Source organism: Charadrius vociferus, unplaced genomic scaffold (genome assembly GCF_000708025.1).
Source record: "Charadrius vociferus isolate BGI_N301 unplaced genomic scaffold, ASM70802v2 scaffold150, whole genome shotgun sequence".
Lineage (NCBI taxonomy): Eukaryota > Metazoa > Chordata > Aves > Charadriiformes > Charadriidae > Charadrius > Charadrius vociferus.
In genome coordinates this window covers 169,110-193,663 of record NW_009646420.1, presented here as the reverse complement: position 1 = coordinate 193,663, position 24,554 = coordinate 169,110, and the positions used below count along the sequence as shown (strand labels likewise).

General features: G+C 36.6%; 1 protein-coding gene across 1 annotated transcript in view; it reads left to right on the top strand.

The window, feature by feature from the left end:
• The window catches only part of GBE1 (glucan (1,4-alpha-), branching enzyme 1), a 135,098-nt gene extending 110,855 nt beyond the window's left edge, over window positions 1-24,243 (top strand). Inside the window, exons 16-18 of the mRNA XM_009880899.1 lie at window positions 13,579-13,695; window positions 15,461-15,523; window positions 24,187-24,243. Of these exons, the coding sequence (XP_009879201.1) occupies window positions 13,579-13,695; window positions 15,461-15,523; window positions 24,187-24,243 (237 nt within the window). The remainder of the gene's footprint in view (window positions 1-13,578; window positions 13,696-15,460; window positions 15,524-24,186) is intronic.
• Window positions 24,244-24,554: the final 311 nt, after the last annotated feature.

The window sequence follows — 24,554 nt, the reverse complement described above, 5'->3', positions numbered from 1 at the left end:
TGACTGGTTTTGCGTTTATGTCCAAATTCTCAGCATTGAGGGAGATTAAAAAAATTAATGCTAACTTACTGGGGGAATTTAGTTTGCCCAAATTCAGTTTGTTTCAAGTGCTTTGACAGCCAGAGTCTAGTGAATCTTGCTGTGCCATTATAAAGCACTGCAGTTCCAAACTTTTGGCCTACTCTTTATTTATTACCATCTTCACTAAATCACTGCCATATTTCACTTGCTTTAGTTCAGTGTGGGACCTTATTACTCTAAGTCCCGAGCACCGCTGACCTGACCTGCAGGGTCTCAGGCCTTAGCAGGATTCTGGTTTAGAAACATCAGGTCAAACCCACCTTCTTCAGTGCTTTCTTCTGCTACCTCTGTGCTGCTACTGGAACTCCTGGAAAAGATAGAATGGAGTAGTAAATTGGAGTGGTAAAATCTTAATCTGGTGTTGAGATATACCAATACTTGTCTGTCATAGGCTTCAGGTATCCGCCCATTTAAGTTGATGCTACTGCACTTCATCTCTCTTGTATGAAATGCTTTGACTTCTACATATGGAAAAAGTGCAATTTCTATGTTAAGGACTACAACATGTTACAAAATTAGCATGACTTTTTTGCTCTGGTACTTGTACAGATACAACTAAATCCAAACCACATTTTGTTGTTCAATTTCTGCCTTTCTGTTTCAAGGATGCTCGAGGCTCAATTATCAGAAATGCTTAAGAAATATTTCCAGAAAATCTCACTCTTAATAAGTTTCTGTATCACTTATTTTTCTCTTTTCCATAACATGTCTTCATCAGTCTTTTATTTAATTGCAGTTATATGTGAGGCTGTTTTCCTAATTTTGTTTTCTGGTTTGTGCTAAATGAATTAAAAAACTAAGCGTTGTTTTTCTGGGTGTGCCCTGCACATGTTGTTACAAAAATTCTGCTCCTTGGCATTTCAAGCTAAGATGAGACTAAGCTGTGCTCTGAAACTATTTGGATTTTCTTTATGTTTATAGAAATATTTTTATGACCAGTCTGTTGACAAAATACGTAATATAAATAGCCTTTTGGTTTTTATTAGCACATTTCAAAAAAATCAGCAATTTCAAAAATATTTCATGGATGTATTTTACAGCACCAGTATCTTCTTTCTCCTTATAAATTAGGCATTTATGGTTTATATAGAATCCTGAAGGCGTTGTTCCTGTTTCAGCTGAGGCTGCTCTACAGTAGCTCTTCTGCAACAAATTGCCAAATCTGCTTTTCACTTGGTTCACTTTGCAAATCAAGGCCCAGTTGGGTTTCAGTAGGCTGGTCTGATGCTAATTCACTCAGGTCATTGAAGTAGCTTTCTACTGCATCTTGGCCAAGAAAACACAGTCATTGCTAATTGATTTTTTTTTTATATATATATTTTTTTTAATATAAGCAGAAACTCATTGGAAGTTTTTTGCTATTCACTTAACAGATGATGAGGGGTTTTTTACATCCTTTGTTTATTTTGGTTCAGTGAAAATCATACTGAAACTTAGCGAGAGCTCAAGTGTGTTCAAGGCATACAGATGATATTTCATATTTGCAGTTTATATCATATTTTTAATATGTTAGTGCCTGTACACATCCTTTTTCCAAGTGTGTACGGTATAAATTTATTTACATCATATATAGTTAAATTGAAATTGTTAAAGCATAAAGATCCATATTAGCTTTTCATTCACTAAGCTAAAGTTTTTATTGCTAATAGAACTGGCAGTTACGAACAATGTATTTGCTTTTATTAAGGTGCTTTGCCTGACTAACCCCTCCTGCCCCAAGCAAACAGTGCATTTTGTGGTTCTCTGTCCTCAGTGTTTGACGTGCTCTGCTGCCTCTGGCAGGAGCAGACGGCTCTAAATGCTGCCGCTGCTCTTACTTCTCTGTGAAACACAGTGCACCTTCACTTCTGAGGGCCTTGTTCATATGGTTAAAGAAGTGTCTGTCCCATTTTATGGTATTGTGCTGTTTGCAACTCTGAGAGGAAGTAGTGCTCTTAATTTAGTGTTCTCACTTGGAAATCTCAAATACAGAATGCTCCCCAAAATCACCTTTTCAACAACCAAAGGCTGTTCTGCCATTCAGTGAGACCTGGAGAGGCTAGAGAGCTGGGTGGAGAGCAATCTAATGAAGTTCAACAAAGGCAAGTGTAGGGTCCTGCACCTGGGGAGGAATAGCCCCATGCACCGGTACAGGTTAGGGGTTGACCTGTTGGAAAGCTGCTCTGCAGAGAGGGACCTGGCAGTCCTGGTGGACAAGAAGTTGACCATGAGCCAACAATGTACCCTGGTGGCCAAGAAGGCCGATGGTATCCTGGGGTGCATCAAGAAGAGTGTGACTAGCAGGTTGAGGGAGGTCATCCTCCCCCTCTGCTCGTCCCTGGCGAGGCAGCATCTGGAGTACTGTGTCCAGTTCTGGGCTCCCCAGCTCAAGAAAGACGGGGATCCGCTGGAAAGAGTCCAACGGAGGGCTACAAAGATGATCAGGGGCCTGGAGCACCTCCCTTATGAGGAAAGGCTGAGAGACCTGGTCTGTTTAGCCTGGAGAAGACTGAGAGGGGAGCTCATCAATGCTTATAAATATCTGAAGGGTGGGTGCCAAGAGGAATGAGGCCAGACTCTTTTCAGTGGTGCCTATTAACAGTACAAGGGGCAACAGGCACAAGCTGCAACACAGGAAATTCCATCTGACCATGAGGAAAAACATCTTTACTTTGAGGGTGGCAGAGCACTGGAACAGGCTGCTCAGAGAGGGTGTGGAGTCTCCCACTCTGGAGACCTTCAAAACCCACCTGGACGCCATCCTGTGTAACCTGGTGCTCTGGCAGGGGGGTTGGAATAGATGATCTCCAGAGGTCCCTTCCAATCCCTACAATTCTGTGATTCTTCCCCTATTCATTTTATTCTGTGGCACTTCAATGCATGAACCAGGGGAAATTCCAGAAAATCCTCTGGAAGGGAACTGTTGCCAACTGGCAACTGGCCTGATTTAACTTTGGATTTTTAAGTCTGAAGGTAAGAACCTTCTCTTCCTTCCAGTATCTTGAATTCTGAAGATGCAAATAATTCTGTACAATATACGTATTCGGGCAGATATAGTGAAAGAGATTGTGCACGTTCTGGTTCACAAAGCTGGCCTGAAACTATCTTCAGGTTTAAAAAGCTTCAGTGTTTTGCATGGTTTGTCCCTCAAGGTGAACATAGTGGTAATTCCTGTGCCAGGAGAAGAAAAAACCTCCTGTCAGTTGAAAAAGGTATCTCATAAAGACACTCTGCTAGAATTAGGCATGTTTGAACAAATAATTTGGCTGCCCTAAATTTTTAGATTTAGCTTAAAAGCGGTTGAATGTAGCTTCATCAGACTTTCTTGAAACAAGATTTAGGAAGTGGTAGTGACTTCTGTTGATTGTTGAAATAAAAATCATAATGTTTCTTCTTAAACTGTTGTGCATAAAGAGGAGAAAATAACAAAGGAGTGAAAAGGAAAATGCAGGTTAAACTTAGGTCAAAACCTTTTGATTTGGATCATAAGCATCTTCATTTTTTTTTGCTTTTATCTTTGGCCTTTGAAATAAAAGTCTCACTTATGTTAATTAAGATCTCTTTCTCTCTGGGAAGCGTATTTATTGTCTGTATGAGAAATGTCACTGTGTTCTCATCCAAGGCCATCACATGGGATGAACAGTTCGAAGTTTTTTTCTAAAGGAAGTGCTTTTGACTGTATGTGTCAAACAAGACAACGTACCCTGATACCTACATCTCACTTCTGTTTAGTGCCTCTTTCTAGCAAAGTCCTTGGACAACAAGTTGTCCATAAACACCTTGGACATAGCTAAACTTTTCATTTCTGTTCTGTGTAGGAGAAAGCTAAGCAATACTGTATCTACCAATTGCGTTATTGGTATCTATTCAATGATAATGAAGACAGAAGCCCTCCATTATCCCATTCCTTTGTGTAAAAGTTTGCTTCTAACCCAAGGAAAGCCCTGGAGTTGTGAAACTACCATCGAATGTATTAAAGAACCGCTGAAATTTTAATAAGCTGGTATGTGATGCGCTTACATGCTCCTCATCATAATCGCTTATTTTCAGGAAACCTCATGTCAACTAAACTAGACATAACTAATACTTTGGCATTAGGACTGACAAGATGCAGATAGTCACTGAAATACTTTTCTGAAAACAAGCTCTAAAGCAGAATCATGTTACAGCAGTTCCTTAAGCATCCCCTACTTAGCTGAGTAGTGATAGCTAACTGTATGCATAGTTGTAACTGACAGCAAATTTGAGGTATTGTAGCACGTGGCAAAGGAGAGTAACTAAAATTGCCTCACTTCTCACAAATGAGAAGCCCATGTGAAATACTTACAATTCTGTTTGCAGTGGCACGCCCTAAAGGTTATGTATTCTGTTCATATCTCCTCTGGTTGCAAGATCAAAAGGCAAAAGTTTACACGTGGGAGACAGTGCTGTTCAGATTTGGATCTACTTATTTTCTGTGGTGTTGGTAACTATGGAAGCTGTTAGCAGAGAACAGGAGCTAACTTACAGTATTTCTGTAATCTTTCTAAGACTGGTAAAAGTGAGACAGTGCAAAAGAAAAGCATAGCGTGATTTCCAGAGCATGAAGGAGAGTGAGGCTTGTTTTGGTACTTCAAGAAGGATTTGGCTTTATTTTTAGAACTGAAAGTTAAGGGTATCAAGTACTTATCAACCGCACAAGTCCGTAGGAAGTCCACTTTATATTCCACTTAACCAGAAGAGATAAAAGTTATGTGTTTTCTTTCTTTTAAACATGCTAAGGCTTTCTTGGCTGAGATTTCTAAACTATTAATCAAGAATAGCTGATGTAAACAGTACTTTGCATCAGCTTATAGACAACAAAAAAAAAATCATGAAGCTTTCTTACTGAAGTTTGCAGTCTTCTAGAGTAGTCAAACATTTATAGTATAAAAACAATGCAGAACTGTTCATAATGTCAGTTTTTAAATGAAACATACCCCAAAGTTAACAACCACTATTATCGTCCTATTCTTCTTGCTTTCAGCATTCTTTCTTCTTCCCTGCCAACATCCAGCAGGCTGAGTTTTAGTATCTATTTTCTTTAAATATGTTGGGGTGTTTTAGTGTTGACTAGCTTTCTTTCTAACCCTTGTCCTGCAATTAGGGCTATGAATTTTATGTATAGTTTTGCAATGGAACCTTTTAACCTGAGATTTTTAAAAAGTGTGTCCTGTAGGCAGGAAATATAGTGACATGTGACGTTAAATCTTCAAAATAACCTCTCCACTTTGAAAGAAGTTTTTTAATGATCCCTTTGGAACTTTACCATGAAGCAAAAGTACTGAAAACAAGAATTAGACAACATTCTGTTTAGGGTTTTTTTTGTTGGCTGTTTTTTTTTTTTTTGTTTTGTTTTTTTAGAAATTAGTAGATTTTTACTTTGATGCTCCTGAGGCAGTTAAAAAGTCTTGTTAATAAAAAGTTTATCTGAATGTTATTGGGAATTGTGGGAAATGTGATGATCCTTTCACGAGGTTTAAGTTTGCTTAATGAATTAGTCAAATCAGTGCATGTAATCTTGTTGTTAAATTTTCCTTTATTAGGTGGATGGCTTTGACCTATCCGTGTATTGTAGTAATATGTATCACTAAGCTGTTGCCAAACATAGTTTCGCAGATATGTTACCAGGTGTGTTAAAATTTAGATAAAGAGCTTCCTGTCTCTCTGGCCGACATTTTTGTAGGTGTTCCTCTGTTCTGTTGTAATTGAAAAATCATTCTCCTTGCAGGTGTTCTTTATTTGTAGGCTGTTGGAGTAGCAAACCTTATTGTACTTTTATAAGAGGAGTGGTAGTCAGTAGACATTAGAGTCCTTCTGGTCCCACTTGGTTTGGAAAGTCTTTTTCTGAGCAGTCAGCCAGTCAAAAGGTATATGAAAATTCACAGCTGGCTTGGAGTCAGTTTTTCCTTCCCTTTTATACTGCAGTCTTCTCTCTTGACTTACTTTCCTTGACGCATTCTACATCTTGTTCTCCTAAGATGATGTACCCTAGTGTGAGACATTCAAGGACTGAGACCTTAATTTTATATGTGAGCATGGAAGTCTGTAGATGTTGTTGAGCAGTATGAATTGATACTGACTTACCCCTATTTGTATCTTGACATTTCATGTTGTCATATATTGCTAAAGTGCAAGCAGTAAAAAAATGTCATCGGAAGAAACAGTTACTTTGTTAAAAAACATTGCCATTTTTATATGGCATAACATAGCAAAGCATTGTAATGCTAGACTGAATGAATACCGCAGCCGTATACTTATTGTCAGCATGAATTTAGGGTGAATAAATACATTTGAAGTCAGAGTTGTTCACAAGCAAATAACTAGATGAGACCTGAGGTGTCACAAACATTGTCATCAAACTGCTGCAAAAATATAGTTTTTAAAAAAAGAAATTAATTCAGGCGCTCTGACATTTGCAACCTGCACCTAGAGCTTCTAATGAGCAAATAAGGTCACTTGAATGAGTCACTGGCATGCGATTGCTGACGGCGAAGAGGCTGCTTCGCAGGCTGCTTTGAAGTGCAGCTATGTAGCTGTCCCTGCCTGTTGGAATTCAGGGGGTATCCAGCACGTGGAGACAAAAGACTTAATTTAGGATCAGCCAAATGCCAAATTCTATCAAGGCAGTTGATACGTTAAGGTTAATAGGTGTGAATAAGAAATATAGCACGCTAATTTGGGAATGCATCTTCGGTCTGTGTAGGAAAAAATGCAGGTTTCCAGCACTATAAGTCTTTGTAGCTATTAGAGTGGCATATGCCATTGCCTAATTTCTGTTTTATTATGTGAAGGAAAAAGGAAAACATTTCTATGCTTATGCTGGAATTTTACTTCATAAATTATGCTCTTTCAGAAGCCTTTTCATGAGAAACAGCTTGAGCTAACAAATTATTTCTGCCTAATTTGTTTCAGTTTTGATATAGGCAAATAATCAACATCTAGGTCAGCTGTCTCTAGTTCTCTGATTGTAGATAGAATTTTGAATGTTAATAGGGAAAGCATTCATAAGTTTCCATTTATGGTTTGGGGTGGTTTGTTTTGGTTTTTGTTTTTGTTTTTTTGTTTTTTTTTTTAATACTACTAGTCGTTTGTGTGGATAATTCCAAGGCCTGTCTGCAGTAAAAATTCAAGATGGAAACCTTATTTCTTATATCCAGAAAGAACATGGCTGAAAGGAGGGAGAAAGAACAGGAAAGGGACTTAAAGATTTCAGCCATAATTCTTTTCCCTTCTGTAAGATCCCACGCTGATTTCTGTCAAACAATTTTTCTGCAGTGTTGGAAGTCTTGCTAAAGTTAAGCTAAACTGTTTATATCCACCCCCCCCGCTGCCTTTTTTTAATGAGGCTTGTTGTCTTGGCACAAACGTAAATCAGCATTTTATGCTCATGATTACTAACCGATATGGATTTACGTATCTCTAAATTTACATTTGGTTTAAGCAAAAGTCATCCATATTTGGTTGAAGCAAAAAGGTACAGTACCTCCTCCCCCAGTACTGTGCTATGAGTTGAGTGCTAAATGGCTTCAACTGTATTCTAAATATCCTGAGCTGAATTTCATCAGGCCGAGGTGTTTAATTTAATTAGAAAATTCATCCAAATACTCTCTAATATGCTTTTTCTAAATAGTAGGTTGACCCTTTAGTCTTTTCCAAAATTTGGAGTGCGAAGAGGAGGAATAGAGATACCCTTCATCTCAAGTTTATTTATGCTATTTTTTTCAGTGGAATTCAAGGTTTATTAAAAATAAAAGGGCGTAACCACTTCAGACTCTTTACAGTCCTCCTTGCAGCTGTACTTTCCTTCATCTTCTCTGTCTTTATGGTGCGTTTACTGACTGAGTTCTTGTTTTCCTTAATGTGTCTTTATAGCATATATTTTGTCCTTTTAGCTTCTGTATTATTGTCTTTGTATTCTTTTATGCCTAGCTTGAAAATCTAGTTTCCACTTTCTTTAGGCTTTTTTCTAGGATATGAGGTGAATGAAAAGTTCATTAATTAGCCATATTGATCTGTGGCTATATTTCTTGTTCTGTGTGCATATTAATAATTCATAAATTATGCTTTTGCCCATAGCTTGTTTTGTTTACAAAATCGATTTCTTTGAGAAATTGCTGGTCTTTGGTATTGTTTCCCTTTCTTTCGGTCCATCTTGAGAATAACAATTGTCAGTTTTACAGCTCCTGATGTGCCTCGCTTTCCTTTTTCTTGGTTTGTTTCTTGTCTTCACTTGTTGCCAGAATCTCTTCTTTTATTTTACAGATAGTATTTGGGTAACGAGAATTGCTGCCAGGACAGCATATTGGTTCTTGCTTTCTGTAGGGTGAATATATTCCTTTGGTCCTGGCTCATTACTGTTGCCTTTGATTTCTTAGACCAGCTAATGCCTTTGTACATGAAACTTGTGTTATCTTCATTGTCATCCTGATGACTTCTCCATCTGGGCACTCTTTTCAGCAGCTTTTCTACGTACTTTTGAAAAACAGGCAATGAATAGCATTCCCTACCAGGTATCTTTTGCTGTTGGGAAAACGTAGATCATGGTACCAGTAAATCCAATCTAAAATTTGAATTGGAGTATCCAATGGGTATGGGGATTATTGCAACGTTGGTACTGCCTTCCTGGCTACAGGTCTAATAGCAGAGATCATGCCTTTCCTAAGGCATGAATTTTCCTCAGTCTAGAGCTTGTCTGTAGCGCTGATGTCAAGCAAGTGTTGGAACAGATTACCCAGAGAGGTTGTGAAGGCTCCATCTTTGGATGTTTTCAAGAGCTTACTGGATAAAGCCCTGAACAATCTGGTCTGACCCTGTAGCTGACTTCCAGAGGTCCCTTCCAGCCTGAGTCATCATTCCCATCCCTGTGATCCCATTCTATGACTTGCGATCCTTGTCTTTTCTCCTTCAGACTTGGTTATGATACCGTGCCCTGCCCTTCCGTGGGTAAACTCCTGTGATAAGTGAAGGTCACCTTTCTTGCCTGGGTCAGCTCTCTTCTCTCATTAACTTACAGCTTGTTAGCAGTGCCTTTCCTAAATAGCAGCTTTCCACAACTTTGTGTTATTTCTATCAGAAAGGTTCTTAAAGATGAGTAAATGTAACAAAAAAAAACCAAAAACCAAAAACAAAAAACCCCAAACCAAAAAAAAACCAAAAAACCCCAAAACCAACCAAAACACAAACAAAACAAACAAACCAACCAACCAAAACAAAACAGAAAAAACACACCAAACCAACCAAAAAACCTCCCAAACATTGGACATGAGAATCCAGTAAATGCATGGAGTAGAGGGGAGTTCCATATGTGCTTTCTTTCTGTCTAGCAGCTGTACCACTAAAGGTAAGCATCAGTTCCATGACTCTGACTCGCTGCTCCCAGTTCAGTGTGTTTGTCTAAGCATAAAAGAGGTAAGTCACAGTCAACAAAATGGCTGTTTTCTGCATTCTTACATGGTGTGCTAAATTCCGTAGTTAAATATTTCTTGCTTTTTGTACAGCTTTTCCTAATATGCTTGGAACAATAAGTAAATATATGAGACTATCTAATGAGATAGAGGCTCCTTAAGAAGAGTCTTTTGTATGCTGTGTGCAGCTATGACAGTGTATGTACTGTAGCTACTTCTGTAAAGCCTTTCCCTTTGGAAACACTGGAAAAGGCCTTGTGGGAAAGTTGTTTGGTTTATACAAACAAAAAACACACAAAGCTTTCTCTGGACACCCTAAACAAAGCATCCAGGTGTACCTTAGCTGTTACTTTTGTGAGTAAATCTCTTAATCCATGTAGATGGAATGAGAATGAGTAAATTTAATTTCGTCATGTGGTTTAAACTTGCAGGTAGATTAGGCGTGGGATCATGCCAGTGTTATTGTCATTGCCACCATAACTGGTTGAGGACAACCGGCTGATCCCAAGACTCCTTAAAGGATCAAAAACTTTTCAAAGTGTTCCCATGTTTTCTGTTTTTCATACACTTCTTTCTAGCCTAAATTCACTGTCTGAAAGTTTCTATATACAGACAGAATTTAAGTGTTTCAGCACAATCTTTCATTCTTTTTGGATCTGTACTTTTATCTTATTGCCGTTTGTATTGCCAGAACCATATCCTGTTGCTTTTAGCAAAAAAATGGTAGCAAGGGATAAAAATTAAATCTTTGTTAGGTATTCTTTTGTGTACGGAGAACTGCAGCAAGAAAATGAGAGCTGATTTACATATGAGTTAAAAAGAAAATAAATATTTACATACACACCTATGCTGTAGGGGCATGCCTGGAAAGCACCAGAGAACCAGAAGCATGGATGCTTAGACACTGTACAATAAAATCAAAACTGTAACAGTTCCTAATCCTGGTGTTTTAAAACAGATTATGAAAGGATGAAGATGAAACCATCAGGATCACCTACAGTCTTTTTGTATATGTTTGGTTACCCTTCATAAGTGTGCGGTCTTGCTTAGTTACGTCCAGACTTTCTAACTTGAGTAACCTGTCATGCAGGTAATCTGTGTAATAGGGCTGTCATATATAATACAGAGGGGCCAATGTACTTGATTATTTGAATGTATTTGATTTGTGATAGATGTTTATGAGTCAAACCAGACCATATAGAAAAGAGTATTTTCTTTGTAAATACTTAGTAAACCTTCCATTGTTTTACAGCTGGTCAGCAGAAATTCTTACCTGCTCTTCTGCAAAGCTTTTAATTATGCTGGACCATCATCCCCACAAATAGCACTTGGATTCTTTTGTCAATAGTAAAGGTGTAGAAGCAAAATACAAATTATCTTATTTTGTGATTTGTATTTACTTAGTGGTGTTTTATGTGTCATTAAACATACATAAGATTAAATAAAAAAAATTGGGTTAAAATATGTATTTCAAAACATCATAAAAGCATAGTAATTCAGTAATTAACGTGGTAGATAATGACAGCTTTTCCATTTCCAGCTCTGTCTATACAAGAGTTCATTGCTTTTGCTACTCTCCTCCACTGTAATGGTTAGGAAATGTAGTCAGAGCATCAAACGGAACAGAAATCGGGCTTTTTTTCAGTCAGAGTACAGGTTAATATTTCCAGCATTCTGTCGCTGAAACAAAAAAGACCCTATTGCAAAACAAAATATTTCTATTTTGTGCTTAATTAAAATGCACAATTGTTTAATGTTTTCATGAAAGTAGTCTTCAAAAACCCAGGTGCTCATAAAATTCCGAAATGCGAAAAGTGTCTTTTCTGTGAGGTTTAAGTTGGAAGGCAAATGGACATGTTTACCAAACTAGTTATTTTTCCCTGAGAAACATCTAATTTGTGAAGATCTGAAAATTCTTTTTGAGCCCATTATTCAGGATCTCGTTAACAGTTTTTATCCCAAATGTGCTATGTTGTGGGGTGTGGAGAGGCAGCGAATATTAACTGTGTAGTGCTAGAGAGTGCTGCTAGAAATACTTTTACAGCCTGGGTTAAGGAAATGGGATAAATTGTTTTAAAATTAGCATAGCCATAACAATTGCATTTGCTGTAAATAGTTTTAAAGGAATCATTACAGATTTCAGGGCTTTCAGCAACATTGATAAATTATTAAATGTGATGTATAGCGTAGATCACAGAAGCAAAGAATGAAATGCTTGAGGGAGACGTTTCCCTGCCGTGTCAATAAAATATACAGTGGAATAATAACAGCTGTTGCTGGGTTTGAAATGGCGCTGGATAGAGTAACTAGAAGTTCTAGTTTCTACTTTTGGATGTTGTACATGCTAACAAGTGAATGGCAATTTGAATGTGTTTATAAAATAAAGGGTGAGGGAGGTGTGTACATGGTGCACATATAAGGCATTGAGGACTAAAGCTGACAAAGTATCATTTTCCTAACTTTTTTTTTTTTTAAGTAACAAACACGAATATTTTGCCAGCAAATGTGGTGATCTACTATGTCTCCCTTTGGGCACCTGCCTTCTAGAAATCAGAAACTAACTTGGCGGTTCTGGGCCTTTCTCATTTTGCTGCAAATACTTGTGGGGAAGGGATTATTTAACATTAGCAATTTGGTGGCTGATTGACAGCTTTACTTTTTTTTTTCTCCTGTGCATCTATTTTTCTTCTTCTTTGCCTTCTGTCATCAAAACCTGTGCAATCTTCTAAACTGGCATATCTCAGAGTAAATTTGTAGTTACTTTTAGTTTAAGCGACTTTTTGTGTTATGTCGTGCTTCAGTCTTTTTTGTGGTTAGAGATTTAAATCAGTAAAACTGGCAGATGGGAAACTTCCTAAATTCATCTGGTAGAAAGAGAACAGTGTAAAAAGACTTAAATAAAAACAGTTCTGTTAATATCAAAATCCTTAGATTTTTGAGCAGGCTTGTTTTCAAGAAGTTGAGCAAACACAGAAGCACAAGAGCAATTTAAGAACCACTGACTTGAAAGAATGTTGCTTCAGTCTACCCTAATCCTATAAGATACAAACTCTAGCATAATAAGATGTTTCATGGCTTAAAATTAAGGAAGCAGATTGCGCATTGTAGAGCACTGTTATTTCCCTCTCTATATGTTTTGGGCGGTGGGGAGTTGAGATTGAGGGTTTCTGTTGTAACTTCAGGGGGCAAAAGGATGTCTTAATTATGTTCAAACAAAAAATTCGAAGGTATTGAAATAATTATAAAATTAAAACATTCCATTTGTTGTTGTCGTCCCAAATAAGAAGAAATTGACTTTTGAATATGTGTTAGCTCTTTATTTCCCAATTTATTTCCTTACATTTTGTCATTTCCTTTTTTGAATCATTTAAGTATCTATACTGGTATTCCAACTGATTGTTACACTTTGTTAAATAACTCACCCTGTTTTAACAACAGCAGTCAGAATGTTTGTGTCTTAAAAGCTCTTCTGTTAAATATAATCTTTCCTTTGTTCCTCTGTGCTTGTAATAATTCGAATTATTTTCTGAAAAACTCTCAAAGGAGTTGTGGGGCTTTCTTCTGTAAAACTGTATGCCTTTCTCATTAAGGCTTGATCAGATTCTGACAGACTGTAAAATATTGCTAAACACCGATTGATTTTGATGGTCAAAATTAGGTAACTACTTAAATGCAATTCAAATCCACTCATTTTATTTAGTGGTACATTTTTAACCTAGTTCATCAGATAAAGTGCTGTGCATATGCACAGCATATCTTCTATCATATATATCCTGTAATACTACAACATATATATCCTGTAATACTATAAACTTAACATTGATAGAAGATTCCAGAAGAGACTTGAAGGTACTTTCTTTACTAGGAGTCACTATGCTAAGATGAAATTTTCAAGACAAAATGTCATACAGCTTCTATACATTCTGTTTATTATTCCACTCTTAAGTTTTCTTGAATTTTTCTTTATTATTATTTTTTGCTTTATGTTGAGTATATTGACATGAATTATGTTGCCGCGGTTCTAGGTTTTTTTGATTCAATTTATTTCCCATTTAACAGTAATTGGCATAGTTCCTTAATAGTTGTTTTTAAGTATAAAATCCTTCTGGATTCTGATGCTGCAGAATATGGAGGGCATCAAAGGCTGGACCACAGTACAGAGTACTTCTCTGAAGAATATCCTCATAATTATCGACCTAATTCACTTATGGTAAGTTCTGATTTCATCTGAATAACTTTTACAATTCTTTGGACAAATATGGTGTCTATTCTAGGAGAATTTTGGAGGGTGGTGGGTTTTTATAAATTTATTTTCTGAAATTAGCCTTTGTATGAATACAGTAGAGATGACAATGTTATGATTTGATTATGACCTATAATGTTAACTGTTTTTTCTCTTTTGGCATTATATTTAAATTTGCATGCACCCTTGCAGTGTCTGGCACACAACGTTCCTTGTCAACTTGCATGAAAACCTTCTAATGTACTTTTGAATTGTAATTATTAATATCATAATTTGCTTTATTTTCATGTCTGAGAAACTCCATGTTCATGCTTGCTCTATGATGTAAAGTTCTGTAGAAACTGAAACTTGCATTGCTTTCTGAAAACCATTTGCTTAACTCCACAAACACGAGTTAGAGCAAATCATGTGTTAGCCAACTGGCTTTCTCCTCCTCAGTTCACAGAAAAACTTTCCAAAATGGAACAGACCTTTTCTGTTCACATCAAGAATTTGAAGAATTTCCAGTCCTAAAGTTAAATGAATAATGGATAAAGACTTTTCCACAAATCGCTTCAGATGAAGCGGGAGGCATATCCTTGTGTAGAATTTCTGTTAGCTGAGATGGTGACTAATAGAAACTCTACCTTTCTTAATTGCGCTTGACATTATAATCACCTACCACAACTAACGATTAAAAAATGTCATTTTTCCCATTCTTTATATATTTATACATATATACACATATTTCCCATTCTTTATATGTGTATTTATGTATGTATATGTGTGTATATGTTCACAAGCACAACAGAATAAGAGTCAAAAAGTCCATGAATTAAAGCAGAGCTCACTGAAAAAGTTCTAAGAATACTTATATTGCTGGCTAGGTTTTCCTATCTAAAACATATACATGGGTGAAGGGGTGTGTATCTATGCATAGGTATATTTATACACGTAAACACGGGTAAATAAGTTACACTTGTAATCTTAACAGGCTACAAAAATGGGGTATCTGCACTGATTTGTGTGTGCCTTTCCTCTTCCATGACAGAACAGACATCAATTTCTAGTGTCATATCTAAACATCTCTCATGACATCTAAACTCCTGAGAATTATTGTCACTTTTAATATTTCTCTCTCTCACTCAGATTCACTGTATTTCGTTATATTCAGGGTATTGGTATTTCTCTCGTTTGCATTTTTTTAAATAGTTTCATTACATGAAAGAATTCTTGTGCTTTCATTGTGCTTGGTGTAAAGGATCTCGGGAACATATTTTTTTTTAAAAGTATCTGTATGTGACAATGCCCTCACAGCGTGGGTAAGTATCTATGCTTGTTTGCACAAAAAGAAACTACAGCTCTAAAGTTTCATTCCTGAAGTTTATGTAGCAAATGAATGCTTCCAGAATTCTTGCTTCGTGTGTCCAATTCAAATACCTTGCTTTGGTAATTGGAGAACATCCTAATTATCTACCACTAACTTAACTCTTGCAAGCTGATTAACTGTAATTTGGAATGTATATTTCACCTTTATACTCTTAGATGGTGAGTGCGAGTCATTCAAGACAGAAAAAAATGATACAAAATGTGAAGATGCAATTTGCTAGGAGCATGTGGAAGATAAGGCATGTGACAAGCAAAGCAGCAAATGCACTTTTGCAGCATAAACTGTGGCATGGCAGTGGCACTTCGGGGTCAGAGCCAAACCCAGCAGCATGGGGTCATGTTAACTTTCTTTTATGTCCTTCAGCAATCCAATTCACAGACCACCTTCAGCCAACACCCCAGAAGATGCCACAAGCACCACATAGAGGTAAAATGCTAGTAAAAGAACACCAAGTAAAAGTAATTGGGGAAAAAGTCTGGAAAACCTGACTAAATTCAGCAAGATAGAACTCCAAGTAAGAAAGAAAAAAGTTACAGTAAATGCCTCCAGCTGCTATTTTATAATGGAACAGTGATGTTTTATTTTAAGTAGCATTTTACATCCCAGTTCTTGGGTATTCAGTTATCCTTGGGAGTTGCTTTAATCTTAGTTGGAGTTTCTAAAATCCAAGTAGAAGTCTTCCCCTCAAATTTCTTTAAAAAAAAAAAAAAGTATGATGCCACCCCAATAAACTCTGAGGTTCTTGTCCTGCTGTTCAACAATTATCTTATTCTCTTTAGATAATGCATGAGACTCAGATTTCTTGTTTCAAAAATTTTAGTTCCTCCTCCACCATAAACTTCAAAGAAATATTTTTTTTTAATGACAGATGTACCTCCCTAAAGGTGTGTAAGCAAACGTTGTCAGCAGAACATGCCCAGAGGGCTATGACAAAGTGAAATCACATGCAATAACTATGCTGCTCGAGTCAAGCTTAAATAGCACACAAATGTGTTAGAAAAATAGAAGATTAGATGTGACACGATTCATTCTAGAAACATCACCTAGTAAAAGACATATTCAAAGTGACATGGCAAAATGAGAAAAAGGGAGATATGAAATTCCTGGAGCAAAGAACCCTTGGTGGAGAGGAAGCTTTGTAAGCACTGCTAGGCATTTCACTGTAAAATTCTGATGATGATTCAGGTTTGTTTAGTAATACTGCAGAGGGCCAGATTTCAAAATCATCAGACGAACCTTGAAAACTCCATAGAAAATTGCACAAAAACTGTCCTTTGTAATATGACTGATTTAAATTATAATAATCTAATTTTTCCATTTCACTGCTTGCTCTGTTCTGGATTGTTAACAAATATATGAAATGTGTGTAACTTTCCACGTAATCAAACTTTCTAATAACAAGCTGTTAACCACTTTGTCATTTTAAAAATAGACTACTTTTACCACAGTTTTATTTCTGTTTATCTCTCTGCTGTGGTATTCTCCTAATAGTCTTCTCTGAGGTAGGTTTTATAATAGTTGTGTGCTTCTTCAATGCTTCTATAAATTTTTAATTTTGCTTATGTCTTATCATCTCTTTGCAAGATGTAAATTAAGTGCTACATACACATTTCAACTCCTGTCAGATCTTAGTGCCCCTTTATGTACAAAGACATTTGTTGATTACTTGGTGGTTGTAGTTGGATCTGAAACTTAGATTTGGGGTAGGGGGAAGAAGAAGAACCATTTTTAATAACTCATAATTCAAAATGGTTTTTGTCATTGTTTTCTAAGGCATTTGACTTGACTGAATTTTACTGTAAAATGTAGCTAGATACCAATGTGTGTCTTAGCAACTTTAATATTTTTGTACCACACCAAAAGTTTATACTTTGATACTTCGTGCACCAGCAGAACTGAGTAATAAGCATTCTAAATGGAATATTGCAGACTATGTTGTGCCATTTGCAAAGTAGTATGCAGTTTATTGAGAAATATAATGGTTTAACTTATTTCAGCTTTTATAGATTTACTCTTTCTGTAGTTCTTTCCAATTAGTTAAAAAATAAATAGATGTCAAAATATTCCTTTCCCCCTGCCCCCAGTACTCTATTGCCCCCCAATTCTCTATTTTTGGCCTCCACTGATATAATCTTTTCACATTAAATGAAGCTGAAATTATATAGTTTATTTTAAGAATATCCCTATTGCTGGGCTGGGTTTTTAACCTTGACCTTAATATATACTATTCAATGTTAAAGTGCAACTTCCTGCTTCCTTGGGTCTATTGACAAATTAAAATATTCACATAGACCAAAATGATCTAAAAGCTTTTAGTGACCTTAGCTTTGAAAATACTCATTTGAATAACTTTCATGATAAGAATTTATGTATTGAATTTTAAGGGACTGATATAGTTTTTAACTGTTTTCTCCCCTGACATGCACAGATATACAGAAAGAACGTTAATAGAAAATTAATTGTTTTAACTAGAGGAATCAATAAGATTTTAATACAAGTAAGACCTTTTATTATTTTTACCCCTCGATGATTAAGACATATAAACTTGCTTGCTCATATTGATTGATTGTTTGACTTCTTAAAACAAACAAAAACCACAATCAAGTGTAATGATTCCAAAGTTATTCTACTAGGAATTTTCTTTCATCCTTTTTTATTTTTTAGTCTACTTGTTTGTTTGCCAGGGGGTTTTTTTTGTTATCTTTTTAAAGTACTCTTTCTTAACCTGAAGCAAGAGTGCAGAAGATAACAGAGGAGACATTTTGAGATACAGCCTGTGCAGTATATGGACAACTTTTGCACAAATGAAGCAAGACAGTCTGAGAAATTATTTTCTGCATATTCATGCTGAAGAGCTGTAAATTGAAAAACAAATTGGAAGGCAGAACTTCACATTATTTTAAGCATACCTTCTTTGTCATATGCAATATCTAGCAAAATGAAATATGAAACGTCTGAGGTTTTGTATAACAAATTATACTCAGAAAGCAAAAGCTATCATGTATCTTATTCATTGATGGTTAATTATATTCTCAGAATAGTGTCAGTGTCTGACAATTAGTAGTGATACAGAGACATGAGATTGTCTAAAACCCTCATTTTAATTAAAAGTTTGAGAAAATGTTGGCACAGACTCGTACGACATTGCCTTCTGCATCTACCAGCTGCAATATGCACTATCAAATATTTTTCTGCAGTGCCTGATCTAGCTCTGAGTTCCAGTAATTCTCCCATCTGTTGCAAAATGACCTTGAAATGGTTTTTAGGGCTTGGTGTTTTCCACCCTGAAAGTGGGATGAAGAGTAGTTCATTGCAGTTCCAGCCAATTTCAGTTTTGCTTGCACCTGGTACTGAATCTAGTCTGACAGATCTGAAAGTGGCAGTTGTCATTTGCAGAACTTCTTGCTTGTGGGGTTTTAGATACATTTGGAGATTGCTGTGTATTGTAGTCCTCTCCCAAAATATCTAAGGTGAGCTACCTGCTTATAACTGCTGCTGTTCACAAGTGCTTCATGTATTTGGTATTCCTGTATTCTTTTTAGCTTTTCTAATCTCTCGTTTCTTGAAAATATCTGGATAGTTAAAGCAAAAAAGTACAAAAAGGTAAGCATACATATGGCTGAAAAGCATCATATGTGTTCCTGGCAATTAGTAGTAGTACCAGTTGTTCTTCCCTGTTTGTGACATAGCCTACATGAATGGACTGTGAACTTGATAGAACACCATGTATGCTGGTGGAAAATAGGTTAATTGTAGTAAGTGGAGGTTTTGTCTCTATTAGAGTGGCTGTAATATTTTGGTGCCAGAAGCTTTGATCCGTGTGGGATTTGCCTAGTTTCAGACAGTGTAACTGCCTCAGAGTTTAAATGGACTTGCAGTATAGAAAGGTCAGAGGTGATGTATTTGACTTATAGGCAATATTCCTATCCTCCATCATCCACTCTGTTGGCACATATGCCTGTGAAGTCAACCACAATCTGATGGTTGACAACCACAACCACTTCAATCCTGATGAATACTCCACTGAGAATAAAGAGACTTTCAATGATAGTTTGATGACTAAATGTTTGAACGTTAACTTTGTCAAAAACTTGTATTCACAGCTGAATCAACCTATCTCTGTCCCAAACAGATCTGATGGTCTCCCTTCCCCATATTCCACTCCCCCATCAGAAAAGGCCTCATGAGTCTTCCTCTGTGTGGTTTTAGATGTCTTCACAGTTTCCTAAAATAGTAGAGTTTGTGTGACACCTTAGAGGACACAAGGTAATAAGTGAGCAGCTGATGTAGAAAGCAGAGGGCCAATTAATTGAGATATCTAAAGCCCTGAGTAACCTGGTCTGACCTCATAACTGATCTTGCTTTCAGCAGGGAGTTTGGGCCTCCTGAGGCCCTTTCCAACATGGATGAGGCTGTTGGGGAGGAAAGCATTGGGAAGGGCCTTTAAGGTGAACACAGAAATCTTGAAACAGAAGGGAGGTTCAGAAGATTACTTGATTGACTGGTAGTCAAGACTGTTAGCTATGAATGTATTTTCTTTAGTATTCTGTGTTTTGGGTTTTCAGTTCTGTCCACATTCATCAAGTGAGCCTCATGAAATAGTGAAGGAGACATGAATGGGATTAACCTTGTGATCAGAAAGAAGCAGGTTAGAAGAGCAGAAGTCAATAGAACTGAAGCTGTTAATTGGAACTATATAATTCAGTGATGGTATCTGAAAGGAAAAGGGAAGATGAGAATAAACTTCTGAGACCCTCTCCTTAGGGTATAGAAAAACATCAGAAACTACATATCTCTGGTAACGTTTTTTACTGGTGAATACCGAGGTTTCCTATGATGGTTTTAATCAGGTCACCTCTATATACTTTTACTGTACTTACCTATCTATAGGTAGATATATATCTGAGGCCATGTAGTATATATATAAAAACTAGCTCGAGGTAATGAAGAGCAGCAAGACGGGGATTCCACTGGTATACTAATAGCAAAAGCAGCTTAAGAAAAAATTCAAGTCCCTTGACAAAGGGAAGAGACAAACCTGTGATGGGCACTATGGAGAGTACAGGAATATTCAGTGCCTTTTTTAGCTCAGATTCCAAGCATAAAGCCTGCTCCCAGACCCTTTTGTGTGCCAGGACACTATTGAAAAGAAAGTAGCAGAGCAGTAGGTTAGGGACATCTTAAAGGTGGGATAAACCCAGAAGTTTGGGAAAGATGTCAGTGATGTGATTGCAAGGCTGCTGACTATTATTAGTGAAAATCACAGTGGTCAGGGGAAATTTCTGACAACTGAACAACAGCTGTAGTAAAAGCGAAAAGGCAGGCTGAGGGAACTGTAGGCCAGTCAGCCTCTCCCCTCAGTCCCTTGAGAGGTCACAGCCCACCTCTTCTTGGAATCCGTATCCAAACAAGTGGGGTATATGAGATGGGTCAATCAGAAAGCCAACCCAGATTTTAGCAAAGGAAAAACACACATGATCAGCCTGATTGCTTTCTGTGATGAAATGACTCTACCTGCGTGCATGAGGTTACCACAACCAATGAAGTACAACTTTCAACTTGGTCTCCTCCAGCATTCTTACTACCTAGGAGCTGAGGAAATACAGGCTGGATAAGATTGTCAGGTGGGTTAAAAGCGGTCTGGGCTGCTGCAGTTTTAGTAGTCAAAAGCTCAGTGTCCAGTTGTTGAGTGGTATCAAGCAGAGTGCCCTAGGAATTGCTGCCTGGGCTGATACTGTTTGGAGTCTTCAACAGTGACTGGAATGATGAGACAGAGTGTACCCTCAGCAGATTTGTAGATGGTACTGAATTAGGGTGAGTCATTGATAAATTGAATGTTAGAGGTCCAATCCAAATGTAACTCGACAAATTTGAGGGTTTAGCCAACAGAAACCCCATAAAAAAAATAATGAAGAAAAATTCTGGAGAGGAATACCATGCATCAGTAAAGCTTTGAAACCAACTTGCTGAGTAGCAGCCTGACTGAAAAGGGACCAGGGTTATGCTGGATACTGATTGGAATGGAATGAAGTTTGTCACAGACACATATCATAACATGTCTGAACAGATGTTTTCATTAGTGCATTTCAGTGTGTCAGAATTATCTTTAAGATTCTTTATTATAATTTGTACTTACATAATTTAAAGGCAAAAACAGGAGAGCAAGAAAAAAAAATCCATGGTACTTAACCTAGGAAATGCAAAAAGGAACTGTTGTTGCCATTTCTTTCAGTATTTAAGGAAGACAGAACTGAGCATGGCTGTTCCAGTGTCTGAAGCTGTTAGCTTTTTATTGTATGCTATTGCACATTTATTTCTGTAATAATAATTTCTATAATATTAAGTACTGTATGTATGTGTTATGAAATATGTAATACGAATTACATATTACAAAATTTTGAATTATGAATTACATATTACAGAAATGTAATATAAATTAGAACAATGGATTAAAGTAGTATAAGCAAGCAGAATTCTTAATCTAAAGCAGATAGCAACATCAATTAAAATATACCTGATGTTACCAGTTAATTATCATTTAGCTAAGGATTATCCATATTTTTATTTATTTTAAAATGTATGGACTCAAACATACAAGATGCTTGAATTTCAAGTTATCCTGTCAGTAATAGATTCCTGACTTTTTTTAGCATATGGTTGGAGCACAGTCTACTCAGTACACCTCAGTCCACTCAGGAAAAAAGGTACAGAAAATAAACTTAAATTAATGGGGATATATTACTACAAGAGCAGTAGTTCAGGTGAGAGGTGCTGAAGGAAAAGGAATAACACTGGAGTAGAAAGGATGAGGAAGCTCTGGGATTTGGGGTGTCAGAAGAAGAAGGAGCAGAGATGAGAAATCTGGGCTGAGAAGGCTGAAAACCCTGCTTGGGCTTCTGGGCAGATAATCTTCCAGATTTCCCTTTACCTCAGGAGTCAAAAGCAATCTTTCCAACCTTACTGGTCGCATTTTTCCTCCCCCCTTCCTCACACAAATGTTCTGTGTTCTGTCTATTTAGACAAATAATAAAGGCAGAGCATATACTCTGTAGTATTTCTGGAAGTACTGTTGGAGGGGGGAAGAAGGGGGAGGAATAATCCCAATGCATTTTTAACAAGAATTATCTAATACTTTTGTAGGATTTTTCCTTTAAAAAAAAGTACAGCAGTGGAAATAAATAATTAATATTCATATTTAATTATTAATATATTAATCAATAATTAATATGTATTCATTCTTCATACCCTAATTGTTTTGTTGCTTCTTTCAGTTTTATTTAAGCCTTAGAGGCAGTTACACTGACCAATGAAATAAGTTGATAAGAGTAGGAGATAATGCAGTGTTTGGCTCTTCTGTGATTTAGCAAGAAGCCCACCAAGACAAAAAACACTAAAACACATGTTTAATTTGCCCAGGTAAGGAAAAAAAAACTGACTAAAGTAATAAGCTGGCAGTTGCATCTCTTCATGGCAAACAGAAAACACGCCTCTTGTCAGGCTAAATGCAGTCATTTGCACCAGTTCTGAAACTGTGCTTAAAACCAGTTTTAAAATTCTGATTGGCAGTGAAGTGGTAGGAGTGGGATGCTTCTACACTGCTCTCAGATTCTCAGCTGATGTTAATTGGCTCTAAAGGAACTGCGCTAATTTACTCCTCCTAGAATCTGACATATTATTGACCAGGATATAATTGAGAATTGCTGTGTACTGTATTAATGGTAATCTTTGTTCCCTTAACTGAAGTAACGTTTTACACAATCTTTCTTAGAAAGATTATTTCTATGTGTTCTTTCTTCCTTATCACTTCATCATACAAACCCAGAGTGCTGAATTTCTCAATACACTGTTTTAAAATCTCTCCTTTATCTATACATTCTGAGTTAGTTGACTTCATTAAGTATTTCCTCTACTGCACAGATTTGTAGAAGCTATTTATCACCAAAACCTTAGGGGAAATCATTATGTTCACTGCCTTTCAAGAAGCATTGGACATAGCTCCGTCTAGTTCAATGAAGATCAGCTGTTCTTTTCATTTTTCTCCTTTTCCTAAAGCTTTTTGCTTTATTGCTTTATTCCGTTTTGAAAACTATGAAAACCTTTCATGGCATCAGGCACTAGTTTGCAGATAATGTAGTTGAAATTGCAGAGTATTAGACATTCCACAGGGATGGAGGATAGTCCAAAAGAGGATGTGGTCAGAAGGAAGCAAATAATCTTCTATCTTGTGTTACGTTTTATAATTGCATTTTTATTGACTTGTTCAGCAAACACGGTCATACGCTTGACAATTGATGGAGTACTATATATCAAGGTAATTGGTAGGTAGTACATACTGGTCTTGTTTTCAGATTGTGACTCTACTCTGCGTGGAAAGAATGGCATGTGAAATACATTGCCACAAGTTTTTTTGTGATCTATGAGAAGTCTTTTGATTTTATATATATATATGTTTGGGTTTTTTCATGGTAACCAGGAAAAAAAAGGTACAGCAAAATGTAATAATTGAATGGTTAATTTTGAATCTGTCTAGTTTTGAGAGTGAGTTTTATTGCTCAGACACTGGAACTCCATAGATGCTAAGGGGAAGACAAATACACTGCTGTGTCATATTGCTGCTATTTACCTGTATGAAATGACATCATAGACCTTGGGGCAACTTTAATTCAGAGCAGAAGAGTGTTCAAATGCTGCTGCAAAACTTTGTCGTTTATCATGGTATGGTCTATTGACCTACGTGATCTCAGGCTTTGAAGCTGGTCATTGTAAGTCATATGAGGCCCTCTACTGGTAACCACTTCCAAATATATCAAGGTAAGATTTAAAAAAAAAAAAAAAGAGAATAGAGGAGAGATTGCAATGAAGCTGCCTTTTAAACTTTAGATTATCTTGTGTAATTCAAGTGCTGGGGATGAAGCAGTCAATAATCACTCTTTAAAAGTGATTAATATGTCCCGCAACATTACACAAATGACAAATTTTTAATAGTTAAAATATTTCGCATGTGTTTTTTCACATACTGTTGTTTAGAAATTGTGTCCCGTGATTTATGTTTTTTTCAGCTATTCTTGTTCTTGTCATGTTTTTACTAGGTGTACATTCCAAGCAGAGTGGCTATTGTGCTTCAGAATATGGATATCCCAAAATGAAGTTCTCTGTAACTATCACTGAAGAAGCAAGTCATAAAAGAAGTGCTGATACGCTGTACTAGTACTAGTAACAAAACTTGCTCTAAGGAAGCTTTCTGAAACTGAGTATAGTAGTATTAGGTGTTTAAAATGTAAGATTAATATTTACATATAATTGCAGAGCTCTTGACTTGCTAGAACCTCTTTTGAGGAAACTTTACAAAAGAGGCAGAAAGGAAAACGTTGGTTTTGTAGTTCTAGTAGTACAAAATTACACTTAAGATATTGCGAAGCAGCAGGTATTCTCAATTAAATTGTTGTTTACAGAATTT